Source organism: Penicillium daleae (assembly GCF_028827525.1).
Source record: "Penicillium daleae strain IBT 16125 chromosome Unknown utg000005l_segment0_segment0, whole genome shotgun sequence".
Taxonomy (NCBI): Eukaryota; Fungi; Ascomycota; class Eurotiomycetes; order Eurotiales; family Aspergillaceae; genus Penicillium; species Penicillium daleae.
In genome coordinates, this window is record NW_026623153.1 from 2,714,887 (window position 1) to 2,742,344 (window position 27,458).

At 54.8% G+C, this 27,458-nt stretch overlaps 6 protein-coding genes across 6 annotated transcripts; 2 read left to right on the forward strand and 4 right to left on the reverse strand.

Annotated features, from left to right (window-relative positions):
• Window positions 1-80: 80 nt before the first annotated feature.
• Window positions 81-2,192, forward strand: N7458_005188 (tRNA (guanine26-N2)-dimethyltransferase; the record flags this gene model as incomplete). The annotated part of the gene is made up of 1 exon (XM_056908570.1): window positions 81-2,192. One exon carries the CDS (start codon window positions 81-83, stop codon window positions 2,190-2,192), a length of 2,112 nt encoding a protein of 703 aa, XP_056767188.1.
• A 2,531-nt stretch (window positions 2,193-4,723) lies between these two features.
• Window positions 4,724-10,497, reverse strand: N7458_005189 (trifunctional fatty acid synthase subunit FAS2; the record flags this gene model as incomplete). The annotated part of the gene is given in 5 exon segments (XM_056908571.1): window positions 4,724-4,834; window positions 4,921-9,863; window positions 9,977-10,110; window positions 10,138-10,205; window positions 10,216-10,497. 5 exon segments carry the CDS (start codon window positions 10,495-10,497, stop codon window positions 4,724-4,726), a joined length of 5,538 nt encoding a protein of 1,845 aa, XP_056767189.1.
• Window positions 10,498-12,248: 1,751 nt separating this feature from the next.
• On the forward strand, window positions 12,249-18,579 carry N7458_005190 (tetrafunctional fatty acid synthase subunit FAS1; the record flags this gene model as incomplete). The annotated part of the gene is made up of 2 exons (XM_056908572.1): window positions 12,249-18,041; window positions 18,109-18,579. The coding sequence occupies 2 exons, from the start codon at window positions 12,249-12,251 to the stop codon at window positions 18,577-18,579; spliced, it is 6,264 nt and encodes a 2,087-aa protein (XP_056767190.1).
• A 630-nt stretch (window positions 18,580-19,209) lies between these two features.
• On the reverse strand, window positions 19,210-21,529 carry N7458_005191 (transcription factor IIF subunit TFG1; the record flags this gene model as incomplete). The annotated part of the gene is made up of 4 exons (XM_056908573.1): window positions 19,210-19,442; window positions 19,538-19,775; window positions 19,839-20,117; window positions 20,180-21,529. The coding sequence occupies 4 exons, from the start codon at window positions 21,527-21,529 to the stop codon at window positions 19,210-19,212; spliced, it is 2,100 nt and encodes a 699-aa protein (XP_056767191.1).
• Window positions 21,530-21,901: 372 nt separating this feature from the next.
• On the reverse strand, window positions 21,902-25,632 carry N7458_005192 (uncharacterized protein; the record flags this gene model as incomplete). The annotated part of the gene is made up of 7 exons (XM_056908574.1): window positions 21,902-22,796; window positions 22,865-23,378; window positions 23,444-23,597; window positions 23,659-24,018; window positions 24,076-24,379; window positions 24,513-24,575; window positions 24,668-25,632. The coding sequence occupies 7 exons, from the start codon at window positions 25,630-25,632 to the stop codon at window positions 21,902-21,904; spliced, it is 3,255 nt and encodes a 1,084-aa protein (XP_056767192.1).
• A 184-nt stretch (window positions 25,633-25,816) lies between these two features.
• Window positions 25,817-27,218, reverse strand: N7458_005193 (protein HGH1; the record flags this gene model as incomplete). The annotated part of the gene is made up of 5 exons (XM_056908575.1): window positions 25,817-26,644; window positions 26,713-26,826; window positions 26,886-26,954; window positions 27,015-27,137; window positions 27,198-27,218. 5 exons carry the CDS (start codon window positions 27,216-27,218, stop codon window positions 25,817-25,819), a joined length of 1,155 nt encoding a protein of 384 aa, XP_056767193.1.
• Between the last annotated feature and the right edge of the window lie 240 nt (window positions 27,219-27,458).

Below are 27,458 nucleotides of genomic sequence, written 5' to 3' on the forward strand. Positions count from 1 at the left end.
TACCATTCACCCTTCACGCACCCTCCCCACTCCGAACTGCTTGGACCGCCCGCAGACCGTTCTGTCATACTCCGAAAGCCATGAACTCGACTACCCCCACCAGCAAGCTGGTGAACTACCAGGGTGCTGATTACAATGTGATCAAAGAGGGATTGGCATATATCCTCAACCCACCAGCCCAGGAAGCCGCCTCCAAGGGCACCAGGAGGGATCTCGCAGCCGACGACGAGAGCCAATCGGTCTTCTACAACCCCATTCAGCAATTCAATCGCGACCTGAGTGTTCTCGCAATCCGCGCATTCAGCGAGCATGCGATGGATGTGAAGAGACAAAAAGCGGATCAGAAATTGAAGAGACGCGCCGCAGGCAATGGTACCAACAAGGGAAAGAAGCGCAAGCGCGAGGATTCGTCCGACGACCAGGCACCTAACCCATCGTCTACAGAAGGCGAAAATGCAGCAAAGCCCGAGACTACCGAGCAATCTGTGCCCGCGCCGATCGAGACGTCCGAGGCACAGCCCGATTCGACCTACACGCCCTCGTTTACAGTCCTCGACGCCCTCTCTGCGACGGGTCTGCGCGCCCTGCGATATGCCTCTGAATTGCCAGCTGTGTCTAAGGTGGTGGGAAACGATCTATCAGAATCTGCCATCAAGTCAATGAAGACGAATATCGAGTACAACAAGCTCCAGGACCGTATTACGCCGAACCTGGGCGATGCGCGCGCCTACATGTACGGCACCAGCAGTGATCCATCCCGCAAATTCGATGTGATCGACCTGGATCCTTACGGAACCGCGGCTCCCTTCCTGGATGCAGCCATTCAGGGAGTCAAGGATGGTGGTCTGCTCTGTGTCACCTGTACCGATGCGGGTGTCTGGGCCTCGACCGGTTACGCCGAGAAGGCGTTTTCCCTCTACGGTGGCACTCCGATCAAGGGCTTGCACTCTCATGAAGGTGGCTTGCGCCTCATCTTAAACAGTCTGGCCATGTCCGCTGCCAAGTACGGAATTGCAATTGAGCCTCTGCTTTCGCTCTCGATCGATTTCTACGCCCGTGTGTTTGTGCGCGTGTCTCGTTCCCCCGCACAAGTCAAGTTCACTGCTAGCAACTCCATGGTTGTGTATAATTGTGATTCTGGATGCGGTGCATGGACTATCCAGCCACTCGCTGCGTCTAAAGAGAAGCTTAATCGCCAAGGAAACCCTCTGTACCACTATAAGTTGGCTCAGGGCCCGACGGCTAATACTTACTGTGAGCACTGCGGCTTCAAAACACATCTTGCGGGTCCAATGTGGGCTGGCCCGCTTCATAACCCCCACTTCATCCAGCGAATTCTGGATATACTTCCAAAGCTGGACCCGGAGATATATCAAACTATTCCTCGTATTGAGGGGATGCTTACCACCGCGATGGAAGAGGACTTGGACCTGAGTCCCTCGTTCAGCAAGTCCGTTGCCCAACAGCAGCAAGCAAAGTCCGACACTGATGCTGCCGAGTCTATCGCCAGAGAGCAAAATGACTACCCCGCTATTATTCCACGCATGAACCCGGCCCTCCAGGAATCGCACCCCTTCTATTTCTCCCTGAGCGCACTTGCAAAGGTCCTCCACTGCTCAACCGTTGGACTGGACGAGTTCCGCGGTGCTCTTCGCTCTGTCGGGTATCGCTCTACCCGTAGCCACGCCAAACCAAATTCTATTCGAACCGACGCCCCCTGGAGCGTTGTCTGGGAAATCATGCGCGAATGGGTCCGCCAACACTCTCCCGTGAAAGCGACATCCTTGAAGCCCGGTACCGCCGGCGCCGCTATCATGGCTAAGAGCCGTGACAACCTACGCAAGGGTAGCAGTGAAGATCCTTGGCTATCACAGCTGAAGAGTGAGCTTCTTGCCGCTGTTGAGTCTGGAAAAGACATTAGCGACTTGGTCACCAAGGTCGAGGCCTCTCTGTACAGATCCGGGTCTCGGCAGTCCTTTGTGACCCAAGCCCAACCAGCCGATGTGCAGGAGAAGCCTACCAGCGATGGACCAGCAGAGCAGGCACACCCCAGCACGCTGGAGGTGAAGTTTGATGCCGCCCTCGGCCGAGAGGCATCGGCTGCGCATTCGACGAAGCGCCTGGTGCGATATCAGCTCAACCCCCGTGCGAACTGGGGGCCCCTGAATCGGGCGGCGATAAACTCGAAGTGATGATGGTGTTTGAGAAATGTACGTTTATGTGTTGTAAATACCAAAATACTAGCCTTTTTAGCATTGTGGATCTGGTTAAGACTTCGTTGTACCGAGTAATGCTCTTCAATGTGCAATGAAGGACAGAAAGCCTTGCTTCATCTATACAATCTCCATTTTCCCAAGTCGAGGGCTAGCAGGGCCTACTTGCGGACATTTCCTTCATCATTCCAATATTTTCTCTACAAATAATTGCTATTGTATTGTTTCAAGGCAATTGCAACTGGTCATTGGGGTGTAAGAGACTGGAATATACCATGATTGCTATTCTCAATCCATCACCCTGAAAGGACTCCCGTTCCGGCTCGTTCTTTTCAGCATCAAATCCCTCTTCTTTCATTCTCTATCTTGTCTTCCTTCTTCACACCTTTCAATCACTATGTTTCACTAGTGCCAGCAAACATGAGTTCTTCACAAACCCCCACCGGGCTCCTCGATCTTCCCGTGGAGCTAATCCTCCAAATATCTAAGTCCCTGTCCGCAATTGATACAGTTTGTCTGGCCTTGTGCAGTCATTCACTGATGAAAATTGTCAAACACTGTTATTCACTTCAACAGCTATCTACATTCCTGCGCTCTGAGCACTCAGTTGAGTTTCTGTCCAGACTTTGTCGTGACCTGCCGAATTACTGTATCTGCTTTAAATGCATGAAAATCCGCCCTTGGCGAGATCCTGTGCTTCTGCAGAACGACGAACCGAATCTTCTTCCCTGGCATCCGTTCGTGACTCTTGACGACAATGAAGTCTGTGATCCAGCCTGGGCTGACCAGGAATTGAGTTCAACAACACTTGATGTTGCTGGTCTTGCAGGTGCACCTATACCACTCAGGCTTGTGCCGACGCCAAACCATTTTTCCTGCCATTCACTGAGACTGGAATCTTACGGGTGTCATATCTACGATCTCCAGTTTGCGCACGTTCATCTGGCCATGAGACGATTCTATCATGGTCCCAAGTTCGGCATTTCAGTACGATCACTTCGCTATGAACTACTCGACTCCTATCTCATGGATAGAGATTCAGGCAGTTCTAGGGTAAGGTGTTCGACGGCCTACATTTCAACTTTCTTTTCAATGGAAGCACGAATTTGTCCTTCGCAACCGAGCTTGTGCCTACGTATCCAGAAATACGTTATCGCTTCTCGAGAGGATTGCTGGCGGTTTTTCTCTAATCAAGCTGGTATACCGCCTATGAAGATATGTGTGCACTCCAAGGTCGAGAACTTGCAGAACCGCCGCTCATACGCTCTCGCGCGCTACGCAAGAGGGATAGAAAGTCCCGCTCCAAGGATTGCTTGCGAAGAAGGGAGGTGTGACAGGTGTGATACTTCATGGAAGCTTGACTTCAAAATGGAGGATTTTGGAGTGTGTCTTCTTCTGACCCGCTGGATGGATCTGGGACCAGGACGTAATCCGAGTGATCCCCGTTGGTCCATCCATGCGAAACCCTGGTTTGCCTTTGAAAGACGGGTGGACCCACGATGCCAATTCGAGCGTGGTTGTATCTTGGAGGGCCGAGGTATCTCTTCCGTGGAGGTTCTGACAGAGAGGAATTTGGCGTTGTTGCAGACCAAGCGTTGCGCTAGGGAGACAAGTCATGTACTTGGAATAGCTCGCAGTAACTAGAATTGAATACCTAGAGTCTGTGAAGGCACTGAATAGATATCTATCTTCTAAACGTGCGTTCTTTCGGAAATCTGCAGGGGACTGTGTTTCCTAGGAATTGGCTGGTGGCACCAAGCATGGAAGAGAATGGAATTGATACAATAAACACCATTCAATGCGATTTGATTTGAGACACTGAATGAACATTAGCAGCCACTCAAACTTGCATGTCGATCCATGCTCTGCCAATCCATTCCCTCGCAATCAGATAGAGACGCATGTCGGACATGTTGTAGTCTCAACGGCCTTGAGTGGCAGCTCCCACCAAGACACAAGGGCCGTGTTCGATACAAGTAGTCCCAAGACCACCGGCTTCATTTCTAACCTCCGACTATATGGCTACTGTGTTATACTATGCTATTGAATTACTGAAGTTCAGGTTGACTTGGGAAAGACTGTAAACTCTAGAACGAAATTATGACATATCATTACTCCCATTATAAACACCACCGAGCCAGGAGACGAAGCTGGCTCGAATCTAATAAACAAAAATGAAAATGAAAATGGAAATGAAAACATAAGACGAACACACAAGGCATAAATAACAATCGTCACGTCTCGAAAGGGAAAAAAAAGAAAAAGAAAAAGTGTAAATCACTTCAAGACGCCAAGAGACCACTCCTCCAAGACGAGTATACCCTGCTTTTTGCAGTGGATGTGTATTCTCACCTTTGTTCTCTCGCTGTTATGCCTCTCTGCATTCCGCTTTCTCTCAAGGCTGTTTAAGATAATGGTAACTCAACAATGCAAGACATCAGACATCACGTCACATCAACATCAGCATCAACATTTCACCAGAGGCGATCTCCGAGCATCTATACAAAGATCTAGAAGTGCGAAACGGCCACGGCCACGGCCTGCGAGTCGCTGTGGCTGATGCTGACGGTGATCTGCTTGACGCCGGCTTGCTTGGCGGCGGTAGCGGCGGCGCCGTGAAGCTAAAAATGGAGATCTCCCGTTAGCGTTGCTGATCATGTCGATCGAGAATGTCGGTGGGGGAAGATAAAACAAAAGAAAAACTTACGTTCACAACGGGAGCGCCATTGGCATCGCTTCCGATCTCAATCTCCTTCAGGGCAGCGCCGGCACCCTTGCTGGTGACACCGAGCGACTTGAATACGGCTTCCTTGGCGCTCCAGCGGCCGGCGAACGAGGCCTGGGGGGAAGCAGCCTTGCGGCAGTACTCCTGCTCGGACGAGGTGAAGTTGCGCTCGACAAAGGTCTCGTTGGAGATGTTGACAGCGTCAATGTTCTCAACGTCCACGCCAACCTTGGAGTTTTCACCAGCGGCGTTGGCCTTGGCGAGGGACTCCACTATCTGGCGGGTGCTCTCCTTCTCAACAGCCTTGGGCGGGGTGGTCGAGTACTTCAGCTCCGAGGTCTTCTTGTCCACGCTGACACGGTAGTCGGGGTTCAGGAAGACCTGGCTCTGCTGGGCGTCCTCGTAAGGGGCCTTGTTCTTCGCAACGAAGATGCTGTTGTTGATCAGGCCGTTGTGGAAGTAGCGGTAAGCCTTCTTCTGGCGAGACTCGACCTTGTTCTTGTAGGTCTGGTACTGAGCCTGGTCAAGGGCAGCGTACAGGTACTTGGGGTGAATACCAATGACCTGGGCACCCTTCTGACCGAAACCGAACGAGGTCACGGAGAAGGCCTTGATACCGTCGGTCTGGATGCTGCGGCTGGGGTAGACGATGTAGTCGAACTTCTCCATCACCTTATCCACGTTATCGGCGTTGCGGTTGCCGGGCACAAGACCGGAGTCCAGAACCTGCAAGCAACCGTTGAACATCCAGGCACCAGCGGCACCCTTGGGGTGACCGGTGAGGTACTTCTGGAAGATACCCATGACGGCGTTACCCTTCTTACGGCCAAGGTGCTTGAGCTGCTGGCAAATGACATCGGACTCGTTCTTGTCGTTGGCAACAGTCGAGGTACCGTGGAACGAGGCAACACCGATATCGTCGACGGTGAGACCCCAGGTGGCGAGGGCACCACGCAGGGGGGCGATGCGCGAGTCTTGCTTCCAGAAGTTGTTGCCCAGGCTGAACTGGGCATCCTTCTCCTGGCGAACGGCCTCACTCTCAATGTGCTGGGCACGCTCGTGCATGTACTCGGCGGCGTTGAAGGACTCGTCAGACTGGGCCTGCATGGCATCGACCTCCTCCTGGAGGTAGAGCAGCTCGGACTCCTGCCACTCCTTAATCTGCTTCTTGCGAAGCTCAAGCTGGCGACGGCGGTACTTGATGTCCAGCAGGGGGGAGGGGAACTTGCCAGGGTTCTCGCGGGCAGTGGTGAGAACACCCTGGCCAGGAGCGGGCACGGAACGACCAATCTTGTCGGTAGCAGTGGTGGTCAGGGCGATGATACCGTGGATGGGGACACCCATGTCGAGGGCAAGCTGAGCGCTCATGATGAGCTGCATACCGCAACCCTGCGACTCCATGAAACCGGCACGGGTAGTGGTGGTAGGACGGGACATCTCCTGGGGGGTACGACCGTGAGCGAACTCGTCCTCGGCGTTGCTGGTGGCCTTCATGTTGGCGAATTCGTAAGAGCCTTCTTCTTGGAAGTCATCGAAACCACCAACGAAGCAGACACGAGCCTTGCCCTCGACAATGGTCTCGTAACCAATGTCAACGGACTCGACAGCAGTAGCGCAAGCACCGACGGGAGTCTTGATAGGACCGGTCGAAGACAGGAGCAACATGTTGACCCATGCACTCATGGTGTTGATGAAAGACTCCTGCAGAATATCCTTCTGCAGGGGCTTGTCAAGGTACCGATCCTTGTACATGCCGCGCAGAGCGTGGGTACCACCGATACCGGAACCAATGCAGTTACCAACCTCGGAGAGGTGGACGTACTTGTAGAACTCGTAGGGGTCGGTGATACCAGCAGAGAGCATAGACTCGGCGGTACAGACAAGGACGAACAGGGTCACGGGGTCGACCTGCTCGATGATATCGTCGGGGATACCATAGCGCTTAGCATCCCAGCCAGTGGGGATCTGACCAGCAACGAGACGGTCGAAGGAGAGAGCCTTGGGAATGAGCAGGTTGGCACCCTTGCGGAGGCGGACAGTGTACTCGCCAGACTCGGGGATCTCGAAGATCTCGACCTTGTCACCATGCTCACGCTTGAACTCCTCAGCGGTCTCCTTGGAGGCCTCGAACGGCTCCAGGTCCTCCTGGATGACGATCTCCTGCAGAAGCTGCTTCTGCTTGGGGTCGTAGCCCTTGAACAGCTCGGGCTCGATGAGACGAATACCGGTGTGCTCCAGAATGAACTTCTCGTACTTGGACTTGACGTCCTTGTCGTCAACGGGTTCGCCAGACTTGGCATCAACCCAGCCAGAGTAGGCTTTACCCTTGAGGGGACCGTTGTGGTGCTTAATCAGACCCATGATCCAGGCCATCTCAACGCAACCCTCAAGAGAGAACTTGCCGAAGGCCTCCATCTCCCAACGAGTCCGCGAGTTACCCCAAGGTCCAACCTCGGCGAAACCAGTGACAACGACCACCTTGTCCAAGTTGACCATACCCTTGAGGTTCTCGTTGAGAGCCTTGACCTCGGAGTCCCAATCGGGGAGCTTAGGGAACTCGAACTTGATGTTGGCACGAGGCTCGGCAACGACCTTCTTGTACAGAACGCCGCTGTCCTCACCATTGACAACCTTGTTCTCAATGGCGGTCTCCTTGATGACGGCCTGGCGAACGTCACTGGACTCCATAATGTCGGTGCGAAGACGGGTCATCAGGTCCTTGAGATCGGGGATGAACTGCAGACCACCGTTGAGATCGGCGAAGACGGGATCAAGCTGGCAGAGGTTGACGACATCAGGGGACATCAGACCCAGCAGGTTAAAGGCCATCTCCTGCTGAGAGAACGTGCGGACACCAAGCTTCTCAACGCCCTCAGCGACCATGTTGTTGCCGCTCATCAAACCAGTACCACGGGTCCAGCCAATGACGGCACCACAGATGGTGAGGTAGTTGGCCCAGCTCTCGGAATACCAGCGGTTGAACAGAGTCTCCAGGCCCAGTTTAGACTCGGAGTACAGACCGTCGTTACCAAAGGTACCGTGGTTAGGTGACAGAGGGAGGATGACCTGAGCAGGGCGGGTTTCGATGCCGTGGGCCTGCTTCTGAGTCTTGATCGAACCCAGCATGCGGAGCAGGTTGGTCAGCATGATACGGTGGGCCAGCTCGGACTTGGAGTCGATGGAGTCAATCTCGCGGCCGTTCTCGGGGATAGCGGCGAAGGGCACGACAAAGTCGAGATCCCAGCCGAGACCCTTCTTGGTGTCGTAGATGTAGTCCACCAGAGCCTCCACATCCTGCTTGCTTCCCTGGTTGAAGGGCACAACAACCAACTGGGAGCCACGGGCACCGTAGCGGGCGTACATGGCCTGGTAGTACTCGGTGACCTCGCGGGAGAAGCGGCTGGTGGTGACAACGACCTTGGCACCGCCAGAGATCAGGCCCTGCAGGACCTCAGCACCGATGGAACCGGCACCAGCACCAGTCATGAGGACGTTCTTGCCCTGGAAAGAGAGACCGGAGCGAGCAGCCGACTCAAGAACATTCAGGTAGATGCCGGTCAGCTTCTTGTTGTAGTCCCAGCCGTGCTCGGACTTCTTCTTGAGGTGCAGGAAGGGGATGGTCTCGACCTTGCCGGGACGAATGGCGGCAGTACGCTTCAGGCCGTTGCGGCCAGACTTATTGGCAGTGCCGTTCTCCTGGGGCATGATCTGATTCTCGTTCATGCCGAGGGCGTGGAGCACATCCTTGTACAAAGCATCAAACTGAAGCTGCGAAGCCTTGGACAGGCGGTGCTGCTTGCGAATGAGCTTGTACACGTTCTTGAGATCGTTCTGAACCTTGTTGCGGTTACTGTACTCGGAAATGGGGCCACCCTCAGCCATCTGCTTGACGTAGTGCTCCAGCTTGCGAGCGCTGGCACGGGGGGTCTCCTTGAACGTGATGTTACCCCGAGCATCAACGGTGGTCTGAGGACCAGTGGGAACAGCAACATCCTTATACACAGGAGCGACATCCATCACCTCCTTGCAGTTATCAATGAGCTGCTGTCCCAGCTCCTTGGCGAGCTGGTAGGTCTCGCCGCGTTCCGTCGGGCAGTTGTCGATGTGGTACTGCATGAAGTCGAGGAGCAGAGGGTTGGAACGGTTCATGATGCGAATGCACTGGCTGACAATCTCACGGTCGATCATCTGAAGACGGCCAAAGATGATGTCGTAGTACATGCTGAGGGCATCCTGGCGAGCCCAGTTCCACGAAGAATCGTAGACACGGGCCTTGAGCGGGTCGAAGGAGGGCTCAATGCCGGAAGCGTAGAAGTCACCGTGCTCGGCGGCCCACAGATCAAGCTGGGCCTGGAGGGCCTTCTGGGTCTCTTGAGAGGTGATGAAAGCCTTGTCACCGGCGCGGAGATCCATCTTCAGGTAACGGGCAATCACCTCCAATTGCTGCTTGAACAGAGCTCGCTGGTCCTTGGTCAGAGCGTCAATGGCAGCAGGGTCCATCATCATGCCACCACCACCGCCACCGCTGTCACCACCAGCCGTGGGAGCGGAGAGGTTCACACCAGCACTAGCAGCATACTTGTTGGTCACGTCGTCCAGGAAAGCCTTGGCATCGCCCTCCGATCCCAGACGGGAGGCCGGCTCCATGGTGATGGCGAGCAGCAGCACACCGTCCTGGCGGCCCGCGCCCAAGCCCCACCGCGTCTCGAGGTACTTGCGAACGGCTGTGATGTTGAAGCCACCGGGCATCTTGGAGGAGACCATGCGGGCAATGAGGGAGGAGGATTGCTTGCCCAATTGGCCGTTGAAAGTGGCCTGCATGGAGGCACCGAGCTCGTCCAGCGGGGTGTCCTCGGGCTTCTCTGGCGTCGAGCCGAATTCCTTGCCCAAGTCTCCGAGAATTTCATTCTGTAATGTGGACTTGCCTATGTAGGAGAGAAGCGGACCGATTAGCATTTTTTTCCCCCCACGCAACGTTGACGGCCGGTGGAATTGGACAAATTTGGTCCATAGCCAAAATTCGACGCTCAAGACTTACCTCCAACAAGATCCTTAATAGCTTTCGTCAATGGCACCTCAGCCAGACCCTTCTTCAGCTTCTGAGCCACCAGGGATCGCAGGATATCAACAGCCGTCACTGGGGCATCCTCAACCGCGGCAGCCGGGCCAGCACTGGGAGGGGGGGGCCGCAGCGGCCACGGGAGCCGTAGCCGCGGGGGCCGCAGCGCCAGCACCAGTCGCGGGAGCTTCGGCGGTGGGTTCTGGCTCTTCCTCAACGGGGTCGACATCATAATAGATCTCCTTGGCGTCCTTGTTGTAGCAGAGAATTTGACGCTGTACGGAGGTGGCGGCATCGTAAGCCTCGTACTTGGAGGCGAGTGTGCGGCGGGCCATGCCACCGAGGGTATCTGCGGGACCAATCTCAACAATGCGCTCAGTGCGCTGCTCGGCGAGAATGACATCTTGAGTCTCAATCCATCGGACGGGTGAGGCGAACTGGTAGGCGAGCAGCTCCACCAGGAGGGTGTGAGCCAGCTCCTGCTCAATCTCAGGACGCATGGCGGAATTGTGTATGTGTTTGGAAGCGGGGAGGGGTGGATATATGAAGTCGAAAGAGAAGAAGAGGGGGTATCGAGAAGTTTCGGGCGATTTTGTCAAGGTTATTAGGAGTAGGTCGACGGGAAGTAGGTTGAGGGATCCGTGGCGCGACAGGGACTCGTCGCTGAATGCCCACTGAAGGGATTGATTCTAGAAAACAAGGTAAATGGGAGAATAAAAGAAAAACACACAAGAATTAGGGAGGGAAAGGAATCCCAAATGGTCTGGAGGAGGAGGAGGAGGGAGGAGGAGGAGAGGATAGGTGGTGGAGGAGTGAAGACCAGTGTCGACAAGAAAAAAAAAAGGTGGGAAGGCGATAGCGCCCTCGATAGGGTGGTTCACGACTGGTAATACCGGATACGGGCTGGTAATTTTGGCCGAGCGATTAGATCTTTTTAGTTGCAGGGGCGTTTCCCAGCAATGCCGAAGAATTTCGCGGATGGGGGAGAGTTTATTACAATACGGTTACAGTAATTAAAAAGGAATGGAAAGTCATTGTCCAGCGTGGTCACCCACAATCGTTCCGAAGGGGGGGGTGGGTTGATCCAGCCATTGGGTTGTTGCCGTATCAAGTTTTTTGGAGGGGTTCCCCAAAACGCGGACGGAAGGGATGAGAAAAGAAGTGGTGAGGCCGTTGGGGGCTCTGGATGCTCATCGCAGGAGCCGTGCGGCGGTCACTGGGGCCCGTTCCTGGCAGGCCACCGCAGGCCAATGGGCAGGCTCCCAACACTCCATCCCTGCCCCATCGACCCACTTTTCCTTTTGAGCTTGATGAGATAATCGAAAATAATCACTAACTCGGTAACTGAGTTCAATATTATGATTCACGATTTTTCTGAGTCCAACGGATGCTCTTGCTGTCAGATCGATATCTGTGGTGTTCCCTGAACGTCTCGCCATCTCATCCGTTGAATCATGTGATGGGTTCGTCTAACTCTCCAATCCCACTCGAGATCGAGAAACTGGTTGAATGGCCCAACGTCAATAAATAAGAAAATACATAAAATATACGTGTATTACCAACAATGCCGGTATTACGATGACCGGCCGGAACTCTCGCTGGCAGACCCAACCCGTTGAATGGCGGCACTTGGCGAGGGAAACCCCGTCCCCCTGGCTGAGGAATCATGTACGGTCCAATACATCCATACCGGACGGAGTTCTCTGCCACTGTGTCGGAGTCGGCCAGAGTATTGGGGCGGGTCCTTGTTCCCCCTAAACCCTTTTGGGCCACTTACAGTTCAACAGCGGAGTTTTTTTATTTTTTTTTTTCGTTACCGTCTGGCCACCAATTTTCTGCTGCGCTGCTGTTGGAGGGACAAGACACACTCCAAAGAGACCTCCTCGAGTGCCACTTGCTTCCTCTCTCTTTCTCGTGTCCATCATCCTCCCCCTCCCAATTCTCTCCCTCTCCCCCCCCCCCCATACTCTCTCCACCTTATCCTCCCTCTCTTCTTCTTCATTTTGATGTCCTTGTGAATTCCGTCTTTATTTTATTTAATTCAATTGCTCGTGGTCAAGACGACTCCTACTTTGTAAGTTGTCTCTTCCGGGCCGAGTCCCCCGCCAACTTTTTTTTGGGAGGGATGTCCGCCTCTTCAAGACTCTCCTACTCACCATCAATCCTTCTTCTAGAATTCCCCTCCCGACCCTAATTGACCGGGTCTCCTAGAGGACAAGGAGAAGACGACATCATCATCATCGCCACCATCATGCACGGCACATCCACCGGTCTCCAGACCGGAATCAACACGCCCCGGTCCTCTCAATCTCTGCGCCCTCTCATCCTCTCACATGGCTCCCTCGAGTTCTCCTTCCTTGTCCCTACTTCGCTCCATTTCCATGCTTCCCAGTTGAAGGATGGCTTCACCACATCATTACCCGAGCCCACGGATGAATTGGCCCAGGACGACGAGCCTTCCTCCGTCGTAGAGCTGGTGGCCCGCTACATTGGCCATGTCGCTCGCGAGGTGGAGGAGGGTGAGGACGATGCCCAGGGCACCTATCTGGAGGTCCTCAAGCTCGTCCTGAACGAGTTTGAGCGCGCCTTCATGCGTGGAAATGATGTCCACGCCGTGGCAGCCGCCCTATCCAGCATCGTTCCCAAGAAGAACCAGGTGGTGGAGGCCTACTACGCCGGTCGTGCCGCCGCCGGCCGGCCTACCAAGCCCTACGACTCGGCTCTGTTCCGCGCCGCCTCCGATGAGGCTGCCGGCATCTATACCGTCTTCGGTGGTCAGGGCAATATCGAGGAGTACTTTGACGAGCTGCGCACAGTCTATAACACCTACCCCTCCTTCGTAGAGGAGCTGATTGTGTCCTCTGCAGAGCTGCTCCAATCGCTGTCCCGCGAGCCCGAGGCCAGCAAGCTCTACCCGAAGGGCCTCGACATCATGCGCTGGCTGCAGGATCGGGATGTGCAGCCCGATACCGACTACCTCGTGTCGGCTCCCGTCAGTCTGCCCTTGATCGGTCTCGTCCAATTGGCCCACTTCACGGTGACCTGCAAGGTCCTGGGACAACAACCCGGTGATCTCGTGGAGCGCATCCGCGGAACCACTGGTCACTCCCAGGGTGTGGTCACGGCCGCAGCCATTGCCACTGCGACGACCTGGGAGTCCTTTGCGCAGGCCTCGCGCAATGCCCTGACCATGCTGTTCTGGATCGGTCTCCGCAGCCAGCAGGCCTACCCTCGCACCTCCCTGGCTCCCTCGGTGCTGCAGGACTCGATTGAGAATGGCGAGGGTACCCCGACTCCCATGCTCTCCATTCGGGATCTCTCTCGCACCGCCGTCCAGGAGCACATTGATGCCACCAACCAGCACTTGCCCGAGGACCGCCACATCGCGATCTCCCTGGTCAACAGTGCTCGCAACTTCGTCGTGACCGGTCCCCCCATCTCCCTCTACGGTCTGAACTTGCGTCTGCGTAAGGTCAAGGCCCCCACTGGACTGGACCAGAACCGTGTTCCCTTCACTCAGCGCAAGGTTCGGTTTGTCAACCGTTTCCTGCCCATCACGGCCCCCTTCCACAGCCAGTACCTCACCTCCGCCTACGACCGCATTCTGGAGGATCTGGAGGATCTGGAGATCCCCGCCATGTCTCTGCTCATTCCCGTCTTCAACACCAAGACCGGAGAGGACCTGCGTGAGCTCGGCGATAAGAACGCCGTCCCTGCCCTGATCCGCATGATCACTCATGATCCCGTCAACTGGGAGCAAGCCACCGTCTTCCCTGGTGCTACCCACATTGTCGACTTCGGTCCTGGTGGTATCTCCGGCCTGGGTGTCCTCACCAACCGTAACAAGGATGGTACCGGGGTCCGGGTCATTCTGGCTGGTGAGATGGACGGCACTAATGCTGAGGTCGGCTACAAGCCTGAGCTGTTTGACCGTGATGAGCACTCGGTCAAGTATGCCGTGGATTGGGTCAAGGAGCACGGCCCTCGTCTGGTGCAGACCTCCACTGGACAGACTTATGTCGATACCAAGATGAGTCGCCTGCTGGGTATTCCCCCTGTCATGGTCGCTGGTATGACCCCTACCACCGTCCCTTGGGACTTTGTGGCCGCCACCATGAACGCTGGCTATCACATTGAGTTGGGCGGTGGTGGTTACTACAACGCGAAGACCATGACCGCCGCCATCAACAAGATCGAGAAGGTTATCCCGCCTGGCCGCGGCATCACCGTCAACTTGATCTACGTCAACCCTCGTGCCATGGGTTGGCAGATCCCTCTGATCGGCCGCCTGCGTGCCGACGGTGTCCCCATCGAGGGTCTGACCATTGGTGCTGGTGTTCCCTCTATCGAGGTCGCCAACGAGTACATCGAGACCCTGGGCATCAAGCACATTTCCTTCAAGCCTGGCTCCGTCGATGCCATTCAGCAGGTCATCAATATCGCCAAGGCCAACCCCAAGTTCCCCATCATGTTGCAGTGGACCGGTGGTCGTGGTGGTGGTCACCACTCCTTCGAGGACTTCCACCAGCCTGTCCTCCAGATGTACAGCCGTATTCGCAAGCAGGACAACATTGTCCTGGTTGCTGGTAGTGGCTTCGGTGGTGCTGAAGACACCTACCCATACCTCTCCGGTACTTGGTCCGCCAAGTTCGGCTATCCTCCCATGCCTTTCGATGGTTGCTTGTTCGGTAGCCGCATGATGATCGCCAAGGAGGCGCACACTTCCAAGAACGCCAAGAAGGCTATTGCTGATGCCCCCGGTGTCGACAATGAGGAGTGGGAGAAGACCTACAAGGGTGCTGCTGGCGGTGTCATCACTGTCCTCTCCGAGATGGGCGAGCCTATTCACAAGCTGGCTACCCGCGGTGTCCTCTTCTGGCAGGAGATGGACCAGAAGATCTTCAAGCTCGACAAGGCCAAGCGTGTCCCCGAGTTGAAGAAGCAGCGCGACTACATCATCAAGAAGCTCAACGATGACTTCCAAAAGGTCTGGTTCGGCCGCAATGCCGCGGGCGAGACTGTGGACCTTGAGGACATGACCTACGCTGAAGTCGTCCACCGCATGGTCGATCTGATGTACGTCAAGCACGAGTCTCGTTGGATCGATGACTCGCTCAAGCGTCTGACTGGCGACTTCCTGCGCCGTGTCGAGGAGCGCTTCACCACCGCGAATGGCCAGGCTTCCCTGCTCCAGAACTACTCCGAGCTCGACACCCCTTACCCGGCTGTGGACACTATTCTGGCTGGATATCCCGAGGCCGCCAAGCAGCTGATCAACGCCCAGGATGTCCAGCACTTCCTGCTGCTTTGCCAGCGCCGTGGCCAGAAGCCCGTTCCTTTCGTCCCCGTCCTCGATGAGAAGTTTGAGTACTTCTTCAAGAAGGACTCCCTCTGGCAGAGTGAGGACCTCGAGGCCGTTGTTGACCAGGATGTCGGCCGTACCTGTATTCTGCAGGGTCCGATGGCTGCCCGCTTCTCCAACATTATTGACGAGCCTGTCAAGGACATTCTCGATGGTGTCCACCAGGGCCACATTGCTGGCCTGATCCGCGACGTTTACGGAGGTGACAAGTCCAAGATCCCCGTGATTGAGTACTTCGGTGGCAACGTGGTGGAAGACGCGGATGAGCCCGACGTGGAGGGTCTCACTGTCTCCGAGGAGGCCAACAAGATCAGCTTCCGCCTGTCCTCTTCTACCTCCGCCGATCTGCCTAGCCTGGACCGCTGGCTCCGCCTGCTGGCTGGCAACACCTACTCGTGGCGCCACGCCTTGTTCCTGGCCGATGTGTTCGTCCAGGGTCACCGGTTCCAGAGCAACCCGATGAAGCGCATCGTGGCTCCCACTGCTGGCCTGTACGTGGAGATCACCAACCCTAACGACCCCGCCAAGACTATGGTTAGCGTGCGTGAGCCCTACCAGTCCGGCAAGCTGGTCAAGACCGTTGAGGCGAAGGTGAACGAGAATGGTCAGATCTCTTTGACCATGTTCGAGGGTCGCACCGCCGAGGGTGGTGTCGTTCCCCTGACGTTCCTCTTCACCTACCACCCGGAGACCGGTTATGCCCCCCTCCGCGAGGTCATGGGAGACCGCAACGACCGCATCAAGGAGTTCTACTATCGCATCTGGTTCGGCAACAAGGACGTGCCCTTCGACACTCCTACCACTGCCACCTTCAACGGCGGCCGCGAGACCATCACCTCTCAGGCCGTTGCTGACTTCGTCCACGCCGTCGGCAACACTGGCGAGGCCTTCGTTGACCGTCCCGGCAAGGAGGTCTTCGCTCCCATGGATTTCGCCATTGTCGCTGGCTGGAAGGCCATCACCAAGCCCATCTTCCCTCGCACCATTGACGGTGATCTCCTGAAGCTGGTTCACCTGTCCAACGGCTTCAAGATGATCCCCGGTGCTCAGCCTCTGAAGGTTGGCGATGTTCTGGACACTACTGCTCAGATCAACGCCGTCATCAACCAGGAGTCTGGCAAGATGGTCGAGGTCTGCGGTACCATCAAGCGTGAGGGCAAGCCCATCATGCAGGTTACCAGTCAGTTCCTGTACCGCGGTGCCTACTCGGACTTCGAGAACACCTTCCAGCGCAAGGACGAGGTTCCCATGCAGGTCCACCTTGCCACCAGCCGTGATGTCGCTATCCTCCGCTCCAAAGAGTGGTTCCGCATGGACGAGTCTGAGATCGAGCTCCTTGGCCAGACCCTTACCTTCCGTCTCCAGAGCTTGATCCGCTTCAAGAACCAGACAGTCTTCAGCAACGTCCAGACCATTGGTCAGGTCCTCCTGGAGCTCCCCACCAAGGAGGTTATCCAGGTTGCCTCCGTGGACTACGAGGCTGGTGTCTCTCACGGTAACCCCGTAATTGACTACCTCCAGCGTAACGGTACCTCCATCGAGCAGCCCGTCTACTTCGAGAACCCCATCCCTCTGAGTGGCAAGACTGCCCTGGAGCTGCGCGCCCCGGCTTCCAACGAGACCTATGCCCGCGTCTCCGGCGACTACAACCCTATCCACGTCTCTCGTGTCTTCTCCAGCTATGCCAACCTGCCCGGCACCATCACCCACGGCATGTACAGCAGTGCTGCTGTCCGCTCGCTGGTGGAGACCTGGGCCGCCGAGAACAACATCGGCCGTGTCCGTGGTTTCCACGCCTCCCTGGTCGGCATGGTTCTGCCCAACGACATGGTCGCCGTCAAGCTGCAGCACGTTGGTATGATTGCTGGTCGTAAGATCATCCAGGTCGAGGCCAGCAACAAGGAGACCGAGGAGAAGGTCCTTGTTGGTGAGGCCGAGGTCGAGCAGCCTGTCACCTCCTACGTCTTCACCGGCCAGGGTTCTCAGGAGCAGGGCATGGGTATGGAGCTCTATGCCAGCAGCCCTGTTGCCAAGGAGGTCTGGGACCGTGCTGATCGCCACTTCATGGAGAACTACGGCCTGTCCATCATTGACATTGTCAAGAACAACCCCAAGGAGCTCACCGTCTACTTTGGTGGTCCCCGCGGTAAGGCCATTCGCCAGAACTACATGGCGATGACCTTCGAGTCTGTCAATGCCGATGGCTCCATCAAGTCCGAGAAGATCTTCAAGGAGGTTGATGAGAACACCGCTTCTTACACTTACCGTTCGCCCACCGGTCTGCTGTCCGCCACCCAGTTCACCCAGCCCGCCCTCACCCTCATGGAGAAGGCTAGCTTCGAGGACATGCGCTCCAAGGGTCTGGTCCAGCGTGACAGCAGCTTCGCTGGTCACTCCCTGGGTGAATACTCGGCTCTGGCTGCCCTGGCCGACGTCATGCCCATTGAGAGCTTGGTCTCCGTCGTGTTCTACCGTGGTCTGACCATGCAGGTTGCCGTCGAGCGTGACGAGCAGGGTCGCTCCAACTACTCCATGTGCGCTGTCAACCCCAGCCGTATCTCCAAGACCTTCAACGAGCAGGCCTTGCAGTACGTCGTTGAGGTCATCTCCGAGCAGACTGGCTGGCTTTTGGAGATCGTCAACTACAACGTTGCCAACATGCAGTACGTCGCTGCTGGTGATGTAAGTTTTTTCTCGATATCTTTTCCCCTTCTACAACATCAGGATATACTAACGTAGAACGTTTTAGCTCCGCGCCCTCGACTGCCTCACCAACCTCCTGAACTTCCTCAAGGCTCAGAACATCGACATTCCCGCTCTTATGCAGAGCATGTCGCTCGAAGACCTCAAGGCTCACCTGGTCAGCATCATCCAGGAGTGCGTCAAGCAGACCGAGGCCAAGCCCAAGCCCATCCAACTGGAGCGCGGCTTCGCCACCATCCCGCTGAAGGGCATCGATGTCCCCTTCCACAGCACTTTCCTGCGCTCCGGTGTCAAGCCCTTCCGGTCCTTCCTGCTCAAGAAGATCAACAAGACCACCATCGACCCGTCCAAGCTCGTCGGCAAGTACATTCCCAACGTCACTGCTCGTCCCTTCGAGATCTCCAAGGAGTACTTCGAGGACGTCTACCGCCTCACCAACTCTCCCCGTATCGCCGCCATCCTGGCCAACTGGGAGAAGTACGAGGAGGGCACTGAGAACGCTGCCCGCGCCGCTTAGATGTTGGTCCTTGACTCTGGAACTTGATTTCTTGTGATGTGATTCCCCATTGCGATAATGTGTGTTTCTTTCTCCCTTTTCTTTTGTCTGATAGAATGACCTGCTTGTGGGTCGTGTGATGTGACATGTCTCAAACTTGGCGCTGTTGATTGTTGATCGTTGCATGTATGTGTTTTGGTTGCGTTACTTTTCTTTTTCTTTTTGCCTCCTAGTTCTACATTGTCAATCGGATTTTCTTATAGAATGTTTCTTTGGTTCAGTAGATGTATCTAGCCTCGGCTGTAATAGATGATGGCTTCTCGTTGAGCCTCTCTGACCAGAAGCTTCCTCCTTAATGGTTCTCCTACATGAGATGATTCATTAATCCCGCTACATCAAGACAAATCGTATAGGGCCTATCTATCTCATTTTATTAACCAGGCCATTATTTTAAACTTCATTTCAAAGACATCATGTATATACTCTACAATACGGAATAGTCTCTCAAATCAATGAGTTTCATTTTTAAATCTCCCTATCCAATCCATTCTCAGCCTGCCCTAGAGGTATTATCGTACAAACATCTCAAATCCCACCGAAAAGTAACGCTCCTAAATACCAGTGAAATGCGTTCTCGGCAATTCCCCAAGCTTAGGTTGGCCTCCAGGTACCAGGCCGGAGTAGCCTGTCCTCCTTGCCATACAAACCGACGTCCTTAACGATTGCAATGAAACGGCGATGGTTCTCCTTGGATTCGCCAATGCGGGGACGGAAAATACGGAGAAGGTCGGAACTGGTGATACCAGTGGCTGGGATCGCGGCGTGAATCTCGGCGGGCGTGGGGAATGGTTGTCCGGTTGGGATGGGGGTGGAGCGGCCGGCGCCTGTTTTTTTTGTTGGTGGTCAGTCGGTAAATCATGCATGACGCTTTGGGCATATAGATTCAATGTTGAAGCATTCACGACGGAAGAAAACTTGCCTCTTGGTCCATCGGGGCTGGCAGCTCGGCTACCGGGGAACTGGGTGCTAGCGATAGGGCTTGCAGCTCGGGATCCTTGCGGAGTGCCACTGCGCGAAGTGGCTGAGGGAGGGTTCAGTTTTAGTCTCTTGGTCTTGCCGCTCTCGCTCAGCTCGCCTCCAGATCCAGCACCGACATCGACGTCGCTGCCAGATCCAGAGCCGCCGAGTGGGACGTTTCGAATGCGTTTCTTACCGGCCTGGAGAAATTGATAAGCATATGTTTCTTTAATTCAATCAGGGTTCGCCACCGTGTTACGTACCTGTGCTGCAGATGGGGACATTGGCCGCGAGGTGGGCTGATGCTTGTTTTTAGCCTTCTTTCGAGAGGTGTCGGTGCCACTCGCGTCCGAAACTGGAGACCCCAGGCGCTTGCGAGATCCGGCTGGCTTCTTGAGAGCATCGGTGTGCTTTGGACGACCCGAGGGCGTATTACTGCCCTTGGTAGATGTCGCCGAATCCTTCTCTCTCTGAAGCCTTTCCTCTTCGGCCTTGCGTTTTTCTTCCTCCTTTTGACGTTCGACCTCGCTGTCATCAGAACTCTGCACGCCATCACATTAGTCTTTTGTATGCTTGACAACTCAATAGAATAGAGGATTCTTACCTCTTCATCAGTGTATGGATTAACATCGGAGCCACTGCTGTAGTCGAAGTTTCTCTCTCTTTTCTTGAGAGCCTTTCGGACTTTCTTGCCGAAAGTCCGGCGCGCTTCACGCTCCTTTTTCTCGCGCTCCTCTTCGTCCTCGTAGTCCTTCTCTTCCTTAAGATCGAAGACGTTCGCCTTCAATTGATCCTCTTTGATTCGCTGCTCAGCCGCCTTGGTATCTTCGTCTTGCTCGTCGTTGAACAAATCCGCATGTTCTTCGTCATCGGCGAATCGGTCCTCCTCAAAGTCCATTTCACTGGCCTCCAAGCCTTCTCTACCGGCTATGCCACCTTGTTTTCCGGCATAAACCCTGTTCTGCTTGGCATATTGTTCCAGTTCCTTCTTCGCCTGGACCTCCTTCTGCTTTTCCATGAACCACCGGGGGTCCTTGATGCGCTTCGACATGTGCTTCTCTGCCTCCTCAATAGTCAACGCCTTAAACTGCTGCTTGGCGCTGAACTTGTACCACTTCTCAGCGGGGATCATTCGCATCTTGTTATTCTCGAGGACAAAGACCGTGTGGGTCTCCGATAACGCCGCCTCGTAGTTGCCAACCCAGATATTGCGGTTATCGAAATCCTCCAGATGCCAGGGCAAGGCTTCCTCGTACTTGATACGCGCCCTGGCAATCTCCTCCTTAGTCATGTCCGACTTGAAGACTTGTTGTGTCTTCTGCTTGGGGGCATTCGGTCTCTTTGCAGTCGACCCGACCGAGGGCGCAATCTGCGCCATATTCACTGCACGCTCCTTCTCGCGCGCGGCTCTTCGCGCTTCCAGGGCCTCCCGCTCGGCCTCGTCCAGCTGCTGCCCGTCCGGTCCGACCATCTTCTCCCCATGCTGTTCATGAGCTCGAGCACGTGGATCGCGGCGATGAAGCCTGACGGGTCGCGTAAACTGAGATTCATCGCGAGGGTCGATGGTTCGTTTGGAAGAAAACCGGGCGATGTGATGTTTCAACCCCTCACGCAGAGCTTTCCTCGTAGTAACCAGCGGGTAGTCAACATATTTCTGAGAGAGCAAAGGCCCACTGAATCCGTTGACGGAGCGCACATCCGGGACGAGGGCCGATCGGGGTTTCTGAGGCAAAGGTACGAACGGAGCGCCGGGGGCCGAGGGGCGTGCGGGCAAGGTCTTGATCGCTGTATTTGCGCCGGGAGCAGCTCCCACAGGCCTCGCAGGCCGTCGCTTTGGACGAACGAGAGGGTCGCCTGCGTTCCTGGCGCGGCGAATCCTCATCGGGGGTGGAGCGCCGTTGGGTCCTGTTGGCGTTGGCGTTGGGCCGTTGGAGGCGTTGGTTGGAGTCGACATTTTCTCAGAGGTGAGAGCGTGAGTGCGCGTCTTCTCAGTTTAAGAAAGTGATATTGCAGCACATCCACCGGGGAGGTCAGATGGGGCTGGGTCAACAGGATGAAAGCGGACGAGAGTGTGGAGTTGGAGTCGGAGTTGGAGGTCACGGGCAGTGATGACACGCTTAGGTAAGCAGGCCTGGGCTGGTCATTCTTTCGAAAGGTTATTGCGACAACTTGACTACTGTATCTACAGTATGTACTACGCTTTCATTTCTTTCATCTTTCGCCCAATGATCAATGAAATCTCGATTCGTTACATTCATAAATCATTCAATAATACACTCTATACAACAATGGTGTATGTAGCCCTCAACTTTGGCTCAGGAATTCTTCATTCACCAAACTTCTGCCCGGGTTCTAGACGCTTATACGGGCATGCAATCCAGTCGCATCCCTGTTTATAGATCTCCGTTCCCCACCACTTAAACCCATCAACCCAGCCAGGGTAAATAAGGAAAAAGAAGACCACAAGCACGGCAAATGCCAGCCCCGAGTCCAAAGCTGCTGAGAGCGTCATCGCATACTTCTCCCACCAAGCGGTCCTGCGGCGGCGGATCACGTAGTTGAACACGAAACAAACAAGCGCCCAGACGGAAAAGTTCAGACCCGTCGCAGGAGGGATCCAGCTAAGACTGCCAAACAGAATGGGGAAATTGACTTTCCGCCAGAAATTCTTCTTGCTGCGACGACCCAAGATCCAGGCTGTGAGGGGTGCTGCGGCGCCTATCAAAAACGCCCAGACGAGAGGTCGATAGAGCCCACCCGGCCCGAAGAATCGCTGCGGTCCAACAACACCCCACAGGATGCTGCCGTTAAAATGAACGCGCGCAATAGGACAGTTGAAGCCGTTCAGAGCCTGGGGAGTGCAAATCCCAGGGATGTAAGAGAACATCCAGTTCAGAACACCAATTTGCGTCAGGCTGGATACCAAGGTCGCCACCATCTGCACACTGAAAAGGATGCGTGGCGGAATTTTCATGTAGTGCCCAAGCTTGAGATCCGACGAGAACTTGATGCCTTGGGCGGAGCTGATGTAAGAATAAGTCACGAAGATCATGTTCGCAACGGGCCGCCCAGGAAAGACAATCCCGCACAAGAGCTGGCAGATTAGATAGAGACTGCTGTGTTGATTGGTGACAGCCATAATGATGCCGACGGGGATGAAGAACACGCTGGTGATGAGCAATGCCAGAAAAAGACCGTACCAGGGTAAGTGGACCGGGTAGCTATGGAGCGGAACAATAATTAGTACTCTAGTTATAACTTCGAGGTGATGAAAGGGGGCTAGACATACTGCTCTACAGTGTAGGTGGCAATGACCAGCATTGTAACGAGCACGATCAGGTACCACGTCAGAGGAGCGTCCTTGTAGCGCCTCATGAGACGGCAATGCACATCTTCCATTCCCAGCGGCAACTCCCGACTAGGATCATGAGAACTGACTCTCGACGCCTCACGGCCGTGTCGCCGTGGGGATCCATGCCCATTTTCTGTTCGGAGGGGCTGGTATGTCTCAAAGTCTGGCACATCCGTACGCTCCTCGAAAGCCTTGCGAGTCTGGTGCAAGATATCCTTACCATACCAGCAAATGGTGTGGGTAACCAGGGAGGTCAGGGCAGCAAACTGAACACCGTATGACAGGACATAGGTGATGGGGAGATAGACCGGTGAATAGTCTTCATATGCTTTTTGATCGAAGAGGAAGTCCGGCGTCAAGATTCGGCTCACGTTGTATGGGTGGCCTGTGTTGTCAAATACTGCCGCGGACAGGATGGGCATGTATGAGGAGAAGAGCACGTTTTTATAATCTGCCACGGGATTTAGTCAGTCGCCCATTATGATACAGGCTGAGGAAAGGTATTTCAAGGCTTACACAAGATCGGGGCAATGATCCAGATGACCACAACCAAGCCCGTCACGATGTTGGCTGCTGCCCACCAAGGCGTGAGCAAGGGTGATCCGATATATGCGATCTGAGCCCAGTCAAAGGTCAGAGGCAACATCCCAAGGCCCGACGCAACCCCAAACTACATCAGTCAGCAACGAATCTATACAGAGGAAAGTGATAAGGGAATCGGAAACACGTACAAGATTCGACACAACGACGTTCTTGGGTGCGAACCAAGTCACCACGTTAAAGTAGCTGAGCGCCGGCATCAGCAAGCCCGGTACGAAGTACCAGACAAAAGTGCCAGCCCACACAAGAATGAAGAACTTGTACCGGGAGATGCTCCATCCGTTGGCCTTCTTATTGGCTGTCTTGTGCATGGTTGAGAACATGGCGGTAGACATGAGGGTCCCCGGCCAGATCATGGCCGAAGGCCGCACCAAGAAGCGTCTAGTCAACCCGGCAAATGCATAACCCAGAACTTGGGTTGAAATGATGAGCAGCAACTGGTACAAGATCGGAACCTCCTGCTGGTAGAACTTGTGTTGCTCAACGATGACCTGGGAAAAGACTATTGTCAGAAAGGAATGTAAGACAGCTTAGCAAGAAATACCGACATCGGTGGCAAACGCAAATCCAAAAGAGACGTTACTGCTGATATAGACGCATGCATGTTCCTTCTCGTTCCAACGCCCTTGGGCGAGCCAAAGCCGGATCCGGGTGGGCAAAGTCGGATTAGGGGCGTCAATGTCGTCTGAGAGTGACTCTCGATGATCCAGAGTTCCATTCTCGAAAACTTCGATAGGGTCGTCCGTCCGTTTCAGCAGAACGTCCCAGAACTTGCCCAATGGATGAACCAAGACCAATGCGATGATTGGGGTGATAGCGACGCTCGGGTAGCGGAGGGAGAAAAAAGGTTGGCTGCAGAACCAGTCAAAGAGAAAAGCAATGCAAGAATCCACATGCGAGGGGCTATATGAGTACAAGTGTCAGACAGGGTTTCACTAAGCGGGGCAGAGCGAGGACCAGGCACAATCCTGCGGGGGATCGAAACTTACTATTGACGGAGAGCGTAATATCATCTGTCGCCGGGACGGTCGCTCGCACTTGAGCATATCTGTAGTCTCTCGTCAGTTAGCCGTTCGACTTTCATTGGCGACTAGCAGGGCCCATCGCTACGCCGACAGACCAGTCAAGAACAAAACGTACGGCGAATTATCCGGAGGATCCTCGTCGAAAGGTTTTGTATTCTCGTCATCAATATCCAACACATCCTCATCGTCGGTTGTCATATACGGCGAGGACACCGGAGTTTCTTGCATCACTGGGTTTCCAGGTACCGCAAGTCCTGTTGCAAACGAGTACTTGGAATCCGCACCCATTCCTACATCCGAGGTGGCCGATGAAGGTCGCCGCTTATGTCCCTCTGTGTAAAGAGCACTACTCCTCCGCCGACCGGAGGAATGTGATTGTTTGGATTTGGATAATCGTCGACGTTGTTGGAGTGCATCGCTCGAAGGTCCCTCGGCACTGCTGTCGAAGCTAGCCCGCTGCAGCCTACCGGGAGACCATTCGCGGGTCGGTTTATCGTGTCGAGCAGCAACATCGGAATCATTGTCGTCATTGTCGTCGGACTCGTCCTGCGGAATACGCACACCTCCGTATGATGACGAGCCCAGCGCGGGCGATGTCCGGAGAAGAGGGGCGCGCGACATGAAAACCCAGAAGTGCTGAGCGAGCGACTTGGAATCGTCGGGCGGGGTTAACTCGAGGGGCTCGTCTGGGTCGCTACTTCCATTGTCGGGTCTGCGATGGTCCTGCTCTGGGTCCGTGTGGGTGTGCGTGTGGCTGTCGTAGTCGTCTTCCTCGTGGGAGACGTCAGAGTCGGGATCGTCGACTCGGTCCGATTCGGCGGGGAGCTCTTGTCCCCTCGGGCTCGGGGGGCAAGTCCGCTTCCGCGTCTGCAGTGGGATGGCGGCCGTTGTGACGGCGGAGGGTCCGCAATGAGGAATTGGTAGCTTCTTTGGGGTTAGTCCGTGCAGTAGTCTCGCTCGTAGACGAGTCAAGCGAGGGTGATGGAGCTTTCGACAGTGCAAGTCAGGCTGATCTCGAGAAATTGGGGGCGTTGAGTGGTGGGATTGCGGTGGAGCAGCCCCACAGCCAACGAAATCCATTTGACATGAAAGACTCGAGGAGGAGAAAGTACAGTACGAAGGATCTGAGATCAATTTTTGAATGTCTTTCAATATCTTCGAATAGATGATGACAGCAAAGCCAGAGTATATGATCAGTGGGTTGTAACCCAATAGTCTATCAGGATCTACAATATATATATAAAGGTCATCACAATCGACATGCCTAGAACAGCTCCACCACCTTCTCATCTTCCTCCTGCGCTTGCGCCTGAGGAGCCCCTTCAATCTGCTTCTGAGCCTCGGTCAATTCAGCATCAGTCTTTTCTCCCTCGCCCTCCTCGTCTCGCATAATCACCTGCACCAGCCGGTCACAGGCCTCCCGCACCTCCTCGTCCTCCACGTGGAGGTGGCATTCCCGGACGAAGGGGTACACTTGTGCGGCACGGATCTTCTCACGGCCGTCTCGAGTCGTAGTCAGAAGGAGCAGGGTCTCTAGATGGGTGGTGATGATGGTGTTGTCACTGTCTCGCTTCTTATCTGGGGGCAGGAGCTGCAGATCCGGCAACATCGACATCATCTCGTCGTCCGGGAATTCTTCCGGTCCCGCGATCGGAAGCAGCAGATATGGCAGCAAATTGGCGTCGTCCTCGCTGAAAAGCATGGGATGTGAAGCGACATCAAAGGCCACGTTCTTGATGGTGGAGGCGACTCCCTTCCGTCGAATGTTGCTCTCGTGTTCCGTGAAGACGGTCAGCTTCGTGATTGGCACCACTCCGTCGTACTCCTGCCGCGTAGTAAAGTACGCTCTCCCCGTCTCGGTTTGGGACAGATCGGCGAAGAGGTAGGAGAGGTAGTCGAAGTTGGCGTGCTTGTTGAGACCGCCCTCGGCACCCTTCACAAAACAGTCCATCAGCTGGTCGATGGCATTCTCAGAGGTGGAAACTGCTGCGGGGGCTTTCCGCTTCAGTGTGTGGAGTTTCTTGAGGTGGTCGGATTTGACGAGGTTGGCTAGCAACATGGCAAACTCATCGGCGTTGGGCTCCTTGACATTCTGGAATGGTACAAGACGAGGTTAGCCCTCAGATATTTCTGGCTGGTATCGCACCAAACTGCACTTACCATGAGCTTCCTGAGCAAGATCTCGAGGAACTCGTCATCGCTGGCCAGGCACTCCAGGATCTCCTCATCATTGGAGAGGTTGATAAGCATCGTCAAGGCATTTTTCGCAATAGGCTAGTCAGACCCTATGTCAGTCAATCTTGTCCCAGGGAGCCGGAAACAGTCGCACGCACTGTGTAGTCCTTCGCCAGCAGCTTCAGGTCTCGGACAGGAAGTAGTTGATGTCGCTTGAAGAGGCTTGGCTGGGCCGTGGAGAAGCCAAGCAGATTCTCACAGGCTGTATGATTATATATGCATCAGACATGGATCGGCGCGACGTTGGGTTGTGGGGGGTTTGGACATCGAAGTTCGAAGTTCGAGGCGCTGGCGGGGTTCTTACCAATCTGTCGAATCTGCGTATTGCCGTGGTGAAGGAACTCCACCAGCTAGAGGATAAATTAGTTGGTGAATTCATAGACCTGATCGCATATATTTGTAGGGGATACCTCTTCTTGTTCTGTCGGCATCGTGGAGGGGAGATATGTTGAAGGTTGTATCGACGGAGTTGATCGCACGAAACTTTTTTTCCCCGAAGTGGGGGGCGACGTCACTGACTGGCCGAATATCTCCAGCGGAGGGAAGATCGTGTAATCCTTACTATTTAGTATGATGGCACCGCATGGAATGAGAAAGAAATATATCTGATTTCAAGGAATAATTTCAAATCAGCATCATTTTATCTCGAAATATTTTGCATATATCGAAAA